This window comes from Maniola jurtina, chromosome 27 (genome assembly GCF_905333055.1).
Source record: "Maniola jurtina chromosome 27, ilManJurt1.1, whole genome shotgun sequence".
NCBI lineage: Eukaryota > Metazoa > Arthropoda > Insecta > Lepidoptera > Nymphalidae > Maniola > Maniola jurtina.
The window spans coordinates 374220-387873 of record NC_060055.1 but is presented as its reverse complement, the minus strand read 5'-3'; the positions used below and the strand labels follow the sequence as shown (position 1 = coordinate 387873).

Here is a 13654-nt window from a genome sequence, read left to right as displayed (position 1 = left end):
TGAACTTACAGTAAAAAAATACTAGTATGTAACTTAAAAAAATAATTATAAATTGACACCAAACCATAATATAAAGTTTAACAACAAACCACACTTTTATAAAAAAACGAATGGAAATGCAATCTGTATGAGTAACTCTAAAAATAACCAGTACAACTTTTTTTTTTTTTTGAAAAACTAATTAGGAAATCATGTCAGTTACCTGCTTCTTCAACACGAGCGAGGTTATACTTATCATTTGTGTCGTCTATCAGCGTCGAATTGTTTCACGGTATCCGGTATAGCATTTGGCTCGACGGGCACTCTTTCAAGTAGCTCGCTCAGACTATTCACGTAGGATAGTTTTCGGAAAAATTTTGAACTGAAAAAGAAAGATTTATTCTAAAAACCAGCCCAGAGGTTTCCGTACTCGGGTATTTTTTCCGATATTTTGCACGATAAATCAAAAACCACTATGCATAAAAATAAAGAAAAATCTGTTTTAGAATGTACAGGCAAAGCCTTTTCATATGATACCCCACTTGGTATAGTTAGTTGAAAATTGAAAATACTAATTAATTGTTCATGAACACATTATAATTATTTTTTTGTGATGTAACCACAAATTACAGTTATCGAATTTTTTCCTTTACTTGTGCTATAAGACCTACCTGCCAAATTTCGTGATTCTAGGTCAACGTGAAGTACCCTATAGGTTTTCTTGAGACCCAACAGACAACGAAATGATCCTATAAGGGTTACGTTTTCCTTTTGAGGTACGGAACCCTAAAAACTTAGAAATAAATTAGAATTTAGAGCCTCTTTCGTTTAATAGAAGTTTTCCATTTAAAAGTTTTTAAAGTTAAAGTCTCACCTAACAAATGGCTTGGTAATGAGAACGAATGACTTCAGCCAAAAGGTGGGGTGCACCAGGTACAAGTGTTTCAGACTTTTTCTTAACCTGAAATAGACATAGACTTTAGTAGAGTTGAGTTTTGAGTCTAAACTTAACTTAAAACTCAAGTTAAAAAGTTTTGGATGTGAGATGAGAATTATTACTATTAGAATTAACTTAAATGTGTGCGACAATAATTAGTAGAGAATTTTATGAGTGAATGACCAGAATTATCTTAGATTAAGTGACCAGTTTTATAGAGAGAACAGAACTTATACTGAGTGTGACAAGAATTATTATGAGATTGAGTGACCAGTTTTATGAGTGACAGGAATTATATCTTAGATTGAGTGACCAGCTTTATAGAGAGGACAGAACTTTATATGACGAGAACTATTTTGAAATTGAGTGACCAGTTTAGTTTTGTGAGTGACCAGAATTATACTGTATTGAGTGACCAGTTTTACGAGAGAGTGAACAGAACTTATACTGAGTAGTGAGAATTATTATGAAACTAGCTGACGCCCGCGACTTCGTCCGCGTGGATTTAGGTTTTTCGAAATCCCGTGGGAACTCTTTGATTTTCCGGGATAAAAAGTAGCCTATGTGCTAATCCAGGATATTATCTATCTACATTCTGAATTTCAGCCAAATCCGTCCAGTGGTTTTTGCGTGAAGGAGTAACAAACATACACACACACACGCACGCACGCACGCACGCACGCACGCACGCACGCACGCACGCACGCACACACACACACACACACACACACACACCCATACAAACTTTCGCCTTTATAATATTAGTGTGATTAATAACCTGAAATCAATATTTGAGAATGAGTGACCAGAATTATTATGAGAGTAACAGCTTTCATAAGCGAGAATTTGATATAGAGATGAAAAAGGCGGTAGTGGTGTTGCAGTAAAGTAAAGTAAAGTAAAATATTCTTTATTGTACACCAACAAGACAGTAATATATAAATAATAACAATAAAGATTTATGTACAAGAGGCGGCCTTATCGCTAAAATAGCGATCTCTTCCAGGCAACCTTAGGGTGAGGAGATAATAAAAATTAAAGAAGGTGGAAGGGGTGTACTAATAAAATAATAAATAACAGTATGTGTGTTTGTGTGTCTTACCTCCTATCGACTAGTTTATAACATTCGTGGAGCCACGGAATGGTGGGCAGGCGACGTCTCCCTGCGCTTCCGTGGAGGTATATTAGGATGTATTCATCAGTGACTAGGCGTTCCAGACTCCACATCACGTATCTGATGACAACCAAGCACCAATAAATAATTCAACATCCATACTTATTTATTCGGGTGACAGAAGGGCTGGTTCATTTTTAGGGTTCCGTACGAAGTGGAACCCTTATAGGATCACTTTGTTGTCTGTCTGTCTGCCCGTCCGTCGTGTCTGTCAAGAAAACCTATAGGGTACTTCCCGTTGTCCTAGAATCATGAAATTTGGCAGGTAGGTAGGTCTTATAGCACCAGTACAGGAATAAATCTGAAAACTGCGAATTTGTGGTTATATCATTTAAAAAAATGAAAAAAGTGTTTTAATTTTCAAAGTAAGATAACTATACCAAGTAGGGTATCATATGAAAGGGATTTGCCTGTACATTCTAAAACTGATTTTTGTTTATTTTTATGTATAACAGTTTGTGATTTATCGTGCAAAATATCGGGAAAAATACCCGAGTACGGAACCCTCGAAGTGCGAGTCTGACTCGCACTTGGTGGGTTTTTTCTTTCTTTCATTATACTCACAGGAACAAATTGTCCATCACGTATCTATAGTCCGGACGCGCGTTGTCCGGCAGGTGGCACGCGCTGAACACTATCAGAGCCGCGCCCTCCCCGGAATACCCCCCATGGGACACCACCCGCTTGAACGGCTCGATTACCTGAAACATTCATTGGTTATTCATCCCTTACCCCCACTATGTTGAACGGTAGCCGAGAGCCAATAGAGCTCTCGGAAATCATCCGCTGCGGAATATTTTGGAGCATTCTGGAAACCGGAATATTTTGGAATATTCTGGAGTATTCCGGAATATTTATAGCCCTCAGCAAAGGCCTTGTGATATGACCTTCATATCACAAGTAACTCTTCCTCCATTGTGTTGAATGGTTACCGAGATCCAAGAGCATTCAGCTCTAAACTCGTCCGCCAAGGAATATTTCGTAATATTATTCGTAATCCTCAGCGGATATAACTAGGTACCTTCATATCGCAAGTCGCCCTTCCCCCACTATGCTGAACGGTAACCGAGAGCGAAGATCGTTCGTCTCTGAACTCATCCACCGCCAACTGTTCTGGAATATCCGGAACATTCTGGAATATTCCAGAATACTCTGGAATGTTCTGGAATATTCATGATCCTCAGCAGATATAATTACCTTCATATCACAAGTAACTCGTCCTCCACTATGCTGAACGGTAACCGAGAGCCACGAGCGCTCGTCCCTAAACTCGTCCGCGGCGGAATATTCCGGAATGGGGTCGCTGCATTCGCTAACTGTGTTCGTTGATTTCGATCTGCAACAAATACAACATTTGTAGGGTTCCGTACTCGAAAGGTGCCATCATCATCAGCCTGTGGACGTCAACCGTTGGACATAGGCCTTCCTTTAAGAGCGCCACCACACCCGGTCCTCAGCCTTCCTCATCTAGCCACTTCCCGCCAGCCGCTTTATATCGTCGGTCCATCGTGCTGGAGGGCGTCCCACACTACGCTTAAACGCGGTCTCCACTCAAGGACATTCCGGCTCCAACGGCCATCGCCTCTACGTCAGGCATGGCCTGCCCACTGCCACTTCAGCTTGCTAACAGGTGCCAACGAGACCCTATTGCTAAACCTCCGCTATCCGTTGGTCCGTTCGTCTGACCGTCTGTCCATCTCTCGTTAACGGTAATAGATAGATATTTGAAAATTTCACAGAATGTGTATTTCTATTGCCGCTATAACAAATTAAAACGAGACAGATTTATGCCAGCGGTATAACGCTGTCTCGTTTTAACAGTGTCTTAAGTTTGAGCAAGGTCAAAGTGCGCTCTATAAATCTAAGCCTTAGGTTGAAATCTATAGACCGCACTTTGACTTTGCTTAGACTTAAGTTTCAGTTAAAAGGAGACAGATTTATGCCAGTGGTATAACGCTGTCTCGTTTTAACAGTGTCTTAAATCAGAGCAAGGTCAATAGATTTCAGTATTAGAGTCTGGATTAGAAATATAGTCTGATTTGGCTGGTACTCACCGTTTAGTGTTATCATCTTCGCTGACGGGTTCGGGCATGGAAAGTGGTGGGGGCGGTTCATCTTCAGACTCCATGGAACAGCCGCTCAAGCTCTCCAAGCTGCAGCAGTCATCATCGTCTTCCGGAGGCTAGGACCAAAGCATCATCATCATCATCATACTATCCCACTGCTGGGATAAGGACCACTAGGCAGACTTTTTACCCAAATATGGCAAAGCGAAAAGGAAGGGTTATGATTTTAGCAGCCTATGTATGTATGTATGTATCAAATTGTGTGTTCCAACTTACTGTTGTTGTAAATTACTGGGCCGATTTTGATGAATGAGGTGTCAATCAATTCGTTATGATGGTCGAATGATATTTTATACATCTGGCTATTTTTACATTTCATATGGAAAAATCGATCTGACGGATGTTACATCCAAAAAAAGTGGCTGTGACATACGGACGGACGGATAGACAGACAGACATGACGAATCTATAAGGGTTCCGTTTTTTGCCATTTGGCTACGGAACCCTAAAAACCGGCCAAGTGCGAGTCAGACTCGCACACCGTGGGTTCCGTACTCGGATATTTTTCCGACATTTTACACGATAAATCAAAAACTATGCTAAAAAATAAATAAAAATTCGTTTCAGAATTTCCAGGTAAAGCCCTTTCACATGATACCCCACTTCATATCTTACTTTGAAAATTTTAAATGCTTATTTGTTCATGAATACATTTTTTTTGCGACATACCTAACAATAAATTCACGATTTTCGGATTTTTTTCTTTACTTGTGCTATAAGACCTATCTATCTGCCAAATTTCATGATTCTAGGTCAACGGGAAGTACCCTGTAGGTTTCTTGACAAACACAAAAGACGGACAGACGGACAACGAAGTGATCCTATAAGGGTCCCTTTTTTCTTTTTGAGGTACGGATCCCTAAAAAGTCAAGTTTTTTGCAATAACGTTAGCTTCAATCACACTCAAGGTTCTTTTAAGTGTAAATTACGTTACGTATGTTATTTTTGTATAGGTCAAATTAAATGGATGTATTTGTTCACGAAAACCTGTTTATTCTGCAATGATGTCAGTTGCATGAATAATAATTGGATAATGAGGTGTTCTTCTATACTATTTATATACATAACATAAGAAAATCGCTTGGGATTAAACATGATGAAAATTTAAAATATGGAGCTCATTTGAAAATTTCGCGTTTTTAGGGTTCCGCACCTCAAAAAGAAAAACGGAACCCTTATAGGATCACTTTGTTGTCTGTCTGTCTGTCTGCAGTATGTCGCATATCATACTGAGAAAAGAATAACATAAAATTTAAAAACCCCCGACACAAAAACCTCTATAAGAAAACTAGAAAAGAGCTGATAACTTTCAAACGGCTGAACCGATTTTCTTGGCTTATAGCTAAGAACGCTCTCGATCTAGCCACTTTTCAAACAAAAAAAAAAACTAAATTAAAATCGGTTCATTAGTTTAGGAGCTACGATGCCACAGAAAGATACACAGATGCACACGTCAAACTTATAACACCTCTCTTTTTGGGTCGGGGGTTAAAAATAGTCCACGCGGACCAAGCCTGAGTTTCTTGCTGGTTCTTTTTAGTGGAAATGGCATTCCAAATCAGTGGTAAATTCTTTTGACGATTCAAAAGCACTTGTAAAAGTTACTTTGTACTTATTATTACTTAATTTCATTAAGTTTTCAATGATCACAATTAATTAGGTAAAAACTAAGTGAATCAGTTCAAGTTGTATGTTTTCCCATACATTTCCTCTATAACAGTGTAATTGTTATTGCGTGGGAGTCCATTGTTAGCACTTTGCCTACTTTGCCTTGGCGTTGCACAATATACCACTATACCACCTTGTATATACTTACACTAGCTAATGCCCGCGACTTCGTCCGCGTGGATTTTCAGTTTTCAAAATCCCGTGGGAACTCTTAGATTTTCCGGGATAAAAGTAGCCGATGTGTTAATCCAGGGTATAATCTATCTCCATTCCAAATTTCAGCCAAATCCGTCTAGTAATTTTTGCGTGATTGAGTAACAAACATCCAAACATCCACACTTATACATTTATAATATTAAGGATTAGGATTAGGCTTAGGATTACTACCACTCTATTAGTCACAATGACAAAATTCGTTTGGACAGAAAATTCAAATGCAAACTGTGGAATCAACTCTCATTGGCGGTGTTACTACTACAAATACAAAGAATCAACAGCTAACTTTGCTATAATCCGCTAAAAAACTTTGCAATTCCGCAAAGTACTTTGCAATTCATCACCTAAGGATGGTCCAGTATCGGAGAGCAAGGTGCGTCGAGTGTGTTGTGGTGGTGTTGCGTGCTGGTAGTCTGGTACTTGAGGCGTGCTGGTGGCTGGCTTTTCCTATATGCTTAGCAGTGGGAGGGTGGGTGGTGCATGCTGTATGCTGCACGTTGTACTATAGGTACAGATTTGCTTTATTTTGTGGATTATAGCAAATTAAGCTTTTGATTCTTTGTATATCATGGACTTCCGCAAAGTACCGCCTGCTTCTATACATGTAATTTTCCCACTAGATTACAACATGGGATTATTCAAGGGGCGGACCAACAAATCCTTACTAATATTATAAATGCGAAAGTGTGTCTGTCTGTCTGTCTGTCTGTCTGCTACGCTTTCACGGCTCAACCACTGAACCGATTTTAATGAAAATTACTACAGACTTAGGATACATTCCGGGGAAGGACATAGGCTACTTTTTATCCCGGAAAAACAAAGAGTTCCGGCGGAATTTCTAAATACTCATCCGCTTGATCGATTTGTATGAAATTTGCTACCGAGGTAGCTTGCATCCCTGTTATTGACATAGGCAACTTTTTATCCCGGAAAATCAAACAGTTCCCACGGGATCTTTAAAAACCTAAATCCACGCGGACGAAGTCGCGGGCATCCTCTAGTTCTGGATATTTGTGATTATGATTATGGCTATGACTATGATTATGACTATGACTATTACTGTGATTATGATTATACTCACGGGTTGTACTTTCCGTCTTTGTGTGCTGTTTCTGTGCGGGGTGTGTCGTAACGCTACGGAACCCGTGTATGGGTCGAGCAACGCCTGGTATAACGACTTGTCTTCTTGAGTCGAAGTGGAAATCACATCCGGGGAACCCAGGTCCTGGGGAGGAAAATGAAAAGTGTTTAGGCCATAGTATACCTGGCTGGCCAAGTGCAAATTGGTAGACTTCACACATCTTCGAGAATATTATGGAGAACTGTCAGGCATGCAGGTTTCCTCACGATATTTTCCTTCACTGATATACTTAAAGCAAGTGATATTCGCAATATGATAGTATGTATTGTATATACAGGGTGGTCAAAAAGTCGTGGATCAAACGCAATAGGGAGATAGAGGAGGACATTTCCAGCAAAAAATATTTCTACAGCATGGCCTTATTTAAATTGCCCTAAGAGTTATGAATATTTTTGAGATTTTTAACAAAATACCAGATTCTCTTACAATTAGACTAATTTAAAAAAAATGAGATAAAAGATAATAAAACAAACGATGCTGTGTCATTACTAGATAATGTATCAGCACTACAAACCTTCTATTGAGGCTCTGGGTGCCAAATTACAAGAGCAATTAATTTTTTTCCAAAACTTTTAAAGCGTTACCAAAAATTTAATGTCACTTTAAAAGCGCACTGTGAAAAAAAAATGTACTACGGAAAAGTGACCCTGTATCAGAAAAACTTGCTGATTTAATGCCAATTTAAATGAGGTATAACACATTACTCTTTGTTTCGTAATTCTGATATTATAATTGTTTTTTCATATCAAGGTGCAAATTTCAGTAGATTAGTTTAATTCAAAATAATTTTGAAGATTATCATGCTGCTAGTTAAACTGCTAGTTTTTTGTACGTTGGAATGCTAGAAACATCACTGTGCTTGTCACACTTAAAATTTGTGAAAAGAACAGAAACTGTTCACTACCACCACGTGCCAGAACTACCCAGAACGCCCTCTTTTCTAGGAAACAAAAGGATAAAAAAACTATGCCTCTCTTTCACATCCTTCCTTATTCCAACAATGCAAATAGAAATGATGATTAGTGTGAACGAGAGGCATAGTTTCTTTATCCTTTTGTTTCCTAGAAAAGATGAACTACTTGCAAGACGGGCGTTCTGGGTAGTTCTGGGTGGTTCTGGCACGAGGTGGTAGTGAAGAGTTTCTATTCTTTTCACAAATTTTAAGTGTGACAAGCACAGTGATGTTTCTAGCATTCCAACATACAAAAAACTAGCAGTTTAACTAGCAGCATGATAATCTTCAAAATTATTTTGAATTAAACTAATCTACTGAAATTTGCACCTTGATATGAAAAAAACAATTATAATACCAGAATTACGAAACAAAGAGTAATGTGTTATACCTCATTTAAATTGGCATTAAATCAGCAAGTTTTTCTGATACAGGGTCACTTTTCCGTAGTACATTTTTTTTTCACAGTGCGCTTTTAAAGTGACATTAAATTTTTGGTAACGCTTTAAAAGTTTTGGAAAAAAATTAATTGCTCTTGTAATTTGGCACCCAGAGCCTCAATAGAAGGTTTGTAGTGCTGATACATTATCTAGTAATGACACAGCATCGTTTGTTTTATTATCTTTTATCTCATTTTTTTTAAATTAGTCTAATTGTAAGAGAATCTGGTATTTTGTTAAAAATCTCAAAAATATTCATAACTCTTAGGGCAATTTAAATAAGGCCATGCTGTAGAAATATTTTTTGCTGGAAATGACCTCCTCTATCTCCCTATTTCGTTTGATCCACGACTTTTTGACCACCCTGTATAGTATGATAGTAAGTATATAGTAGATATGTACTTGAAAAGAGCAACCGCCGAGTTTCTTGCTGGTTCTTCTCGGTAGGAACGGCATTCCGAACCAGTGGTAGATTTTTATGACAATTCAAAAGCACTTGTAAAAGTTTAATTGAATAAAAACATTTTGAATTTTATAATAGTGATATGGTTTATAGTGCACACTTATTTTTATTTAATTACAAGTTAGCCCTTGACTGCAATCTCACCTGGTGGTAAGTGATGATGCAGTCTAAGATGGAAGTGGGCTAATTTGGAAGGGGTATGGCTTGGGTAGTTTTTCATCAAACCACTACTCTTTTGGTTTCTACACAGAATCATACTGGAACGCTAAATCGCTTGGCGGCACGGCTTTGCCGGGTAACTTGTATCTGAATAACCAAGTGTAAATAAAAAATTTCAACACCCCCGACAAGTGAAGGTTACAGTAACTAGAAAAGAGCTGATAACTTTCAAACGGCTGAAGCGATTTTCTTGGACTATTCCGCGCCTGCGATCCAAAGTACCTGAGTTTTCCAAAACATCATTTTCAAATAAATAATTATGTATCTAGGCAACGTCCATCTTGACAGCGTGACATTTGTCAATTGACACTTGAATATTATGAACCTAACGGTTATCTAACCTTCGTTTTTACAAGAAAACTAGAAAAGAGCTGATAACTTTTAAACGGCTGAACCAATTTTTTTGGATTATATCTAAGAACACTCTCGATCAAGCCACCTTTCAAACAAAAAAAGTAAATTAAAATCGGTCCATTCGTTTAGGCGCTACGATGCCACAGACAGATACACAGATACACAGACACACAGATACACACGTCAAACTTATAACACCCCTCTTTTTGGGTCGGGGGTTAAAAAAATAAGATTGCTTACATTATTCATTCCGATATTGCTGGACATTTCTATAGGCAGCTCGAAGTTAGGCACCGTGCGCACGTGGGCAGGAGACTCACGCCACTCTATTGCCTACACAAAAATAAAAGGTTGCTCAAATAAAGGCCAGCTTTTTGGAAATTCTTAGGGTTCCATACCTCGAAAGGAAAAATGGAACCCTTATAGGATCACTTTGTTGTCTGTCTGTCTGTCTGTCCGTCGTGTCTGTCAAGAAACCTATTAGGGTACTTCCCGTTGACCTAGAATCATGAAATTTGGCAGGTAGGTAGGTCTTGTAGCATAAGTACAGGAATAAATCTGAAAACCGCGAATTTGTGGTCACATCATTTAAAAAAAAATTGAAATATGTTTCAATTTTCAAAGTAAGATAACTATACCAAGTGGGGTATCATATGAAAGGGCTTTACCTGTACATTCTAAAACAGATTTTTATTTATTTTTATGCATTATAGTTTCTGATTTATCGTGCAAAATGTTGGAAAAAATACCCGAGTATGGAACCCTCAGGGCGCGATTCTGACTCGCACTTGGCCGGTTTTTTAATGGGTATCAGTATTTTTAACACAATTTCACAATAATGTAAATAGATTTCTGTTTTCTATAACAATATACTTATAGTTAAAACTATCTTATGAGAATTATGGGATACCGGGAGGTCTCAGTTCAGGGTGAACCTCTAATATTAGTATGGACTAGCTGTGCCCGCGACTTCGTTCGCGTGGAATAGTGACTTTTCGGGCAGGCGCGAGGCGTGTAGTACGTACTCTGTGCGTTAAAAATGTTCGCCGTGATTCTTTAAATTGACATAACTTTTTTATTTATGAACCGATTGACATGAAATAAACGCTAAATGTTAAGTGAAGCTTACTACAATATATTAGTGAAAACCGTATCTAAATCGAATAAGCCGTTTCTGATATTAGCGTGCACAAACACACAGACAAACAGACAAAAAAAAATTAATTACAATTTCGGGTTCGGCATCGATATAATAACAACCCCTGCTACTTTTTTTTTATATATTTCCATTGTACAGACACCACTTTTCTACAATTTTATTATATGTATAGACTAGTGTTGAAATACTCACAGAATGAAACTCCTCCTGTTCTGACACATCAAAATATAAAGTTTGACTAGACTCTCTCTTATTCCTATCTTCTTTTATGGCACTTGCACCTCTATTCATATCAGCATTAAGGTTCAAATTCTCTATAGGCGACGACGCTATAGGAGCTGTCTCTAGTAAAGTCAGCTTTGCGACTATCTTCCTTCTCACTCTAGCAACATCCGGTGGTACATTTAACGAGTCGCTTAAAATTTGACTGTCAGCCGTCGTGAAGTTCTCCGTGAAGTATAGATTATTCTTCGATGTATTCCGTTGAGGTGAATAAAACTCATACCCATTCGTCACCCTCTCATCTTCTATACTCGATAAGCTTAAATCCTTTTCATCTTCAATTTTTGGGGTCTTTTTGGGTACAACATCAGGAAAATTATCATCTGGACTTGCTAAGCCTTTTAACGGATGGTCAGTTGTCAATGTTAATGTAGAACTTAATCTAGGTGGAGAGATACCTATGCCAAGATTTTTCGGCCTGTTATCTGGTGAATTTAGGGCTAGTTTTGACATTTGTGATATTAGACTATCGTTTAAGTCTGTTCTGTTGAAAGTGTTACTTTCTGGTTCAGATAGTCTTAAGACATTTGGGTTTTGGAGTCTTAGGACGTCAGTTTCATGATCGTCGGAGTCTGAGAGAATGGAGCTGGGGGTATCTTGGTTTGAACGGAAGGAATCAGAGCCTGTGTCCATCTTCTCATCTGAGGACGGAGAGCTGAGGAGGTCCTCTTCGCTGATTGGAAGTTGCGGGACTTGAAAGTTGCTATAACAAAAAGTTTTTTGGTGCTGAAAAACATTTTTTTTATATCTCTACTGTCCATCCGTCCATCTTTGTCGGAGGAGTGTATCTTGTGAACAGTAATAGGTAGAAAGTTGAAATTTTCATAGAATGTGTATATCTATATAAGTATTTTGCTATAACAACAAATATAATATTATTTAGGACCCTTCGTGTGTGAGTCTGACTCACACTTGACTGATGTTTTTACTCCATTAATTCCACCAATTTAACCCATGACTGTCAGACTCACACTTGTCTGATCTTTTTTATTCCATTACAATTTAGTTCATGACTGCAATCTCACCTGCTGATAAGTAAATGATGCAGTCTAAGATGGTAGCAGGCTAACTTGGAAGTAGGCTAACTTCAGTTTTAGTGAAACCCTTCAGTTTCTACTTAACATTGTAATGGAATGCTAAATCGCTTGGCAGCTTTGCCATTGCGGGGGTAAAGAACCACAGCCATAGCCTCCCATGAGACCAGACCAGAGACAATTTAGAAATTAGCATCATTGAGCCAAGTTGTTAACTGGATGGGTGACCCCCAAAATCTACCTAGTTCTGATATTCATCAATTCTTCTGTAGAATTGTGATAATAATCCAATCTATTTATTACCTAGGTAGATACTAAAGTCATAAATAGTAAGTTATAAACAAAAAACGTTCTAGCATTTGAAATATTTCTTTAACTACTTGTTATAGATATTCAATTACCTGACTAAATATGAAAAAAAAAGTTTGCAAAAATAGGTAGGTAGATATTTGCGTATTTTCGTTAATTTCATCAAAATATTTTTGAATTACCTGAAATTCATAACAATGGCAAAAATAAAGCCATCGAAATAATGAAAACTATACATTGGAAGAAGTACCTCCCATTAATTTAAAGTGTAATTGTTGGAACAATAAAAATTATTGTTTAAAAAGAGGGTGGGAAGAAAAATCTATAAAATTTAAAGGCGTCGTAATTTCGAATGTCGTCTCATACAATTTGCTTACATTACAATATATTGCTAAAAACCTTGCAGTCAGCACTTTTGCACTAATTTGCTTCCTTTAAATATGAAAAGAATAGCTCGGATATGTAAACAAAATATGGACAGCATTAGTAATCAACTTACTTCATTTGTGTTCACTTAACTATATAAAAACACTTATTCACACTAAGCAGTTACACTGAACACAAAATTCACATTCAAATTGCACTTAATGCAATTTTTATTCTAAAATAATTTCGTAGTAAAATCACACAGTAGAATTTCACTCCTTTACGATATTTGATTTTTTTGGACTGACGCATAGACAAGGAATTGGACTGACGGAAGTGAAATGCTGCAAGCATACAGATAGAGATATTCTGTGGACTTTGTCTGTGGTGGCGTTTGCTGGCGCGCGTGTTGTGACTTTTTGGAGTGTTTTTTTGTTACAAGTGGCCGGTTTTTGTGTCCTGCTGGTGTTTATTGGTGGTGGAACTGACCGAGGAACTGACTGAGAAGCGCTCTAAAGTTAGTGGCGCCGCGTGTATGTCGGCGGGCGCTTGCACAGACGAAGTCCATACTTATACATATAGTTTTCCTAACTTGTTTAAATAACTACACACTTGACATTGGCTAATCAGTGTAAAGCCAGACGAGAGAAGAAAAAAAAAAAGAAGAAGAGATATTCTGCGGACTTCGTCTGTGTTGGTGTTAGCTGGCGGGCGTGCTCTGCCTTTTTGGAGTGCTTTTTTTGTTAAAACTGACTGAAAAGCGCTCTAAGGGGGTGCCGTGCGTGTGTCGGCGAGCGCCGGCACAGACGGGGTCCATTGGTCCATACTTGTATAG

General features: G+C 38.0%; 1 protein-coding gene across 1 annotated transcript; it reads right to left on the bottom strand.

Moving 5' to 3' along the window:
• On the bottom strand, positions 1 to 13132 carry LOC123879160 (protein prune homolog 2). Its single transcript, XM_045926738.1, has 10 exons — positions 12953 to 13132; positions 11021 to 11813; positions 9910 to 10002; positions 7182 to 7325; positions 4145 to 4272; positions 3288 to 3426; positions 2655 to 2791; positions 2019 to 2150; positions 854 to 940; positions 1 to 361 (listed from the first exon to the last, which is right to left on the bottom strand). Exons 1-10 carry the CDS (start codon positions 12955 to 12957, stop codon positions 235 to 237), a joined length of 1785 nt encoding a protein of 594 aa, XP_045782694.1. The 5' UTR covers positions 12958 to 13132; the 3' UTR covers positions 1 to 234.
• Between the last annotated feature and the right edge of the window lie 522 nt (positions 13133 to 13654).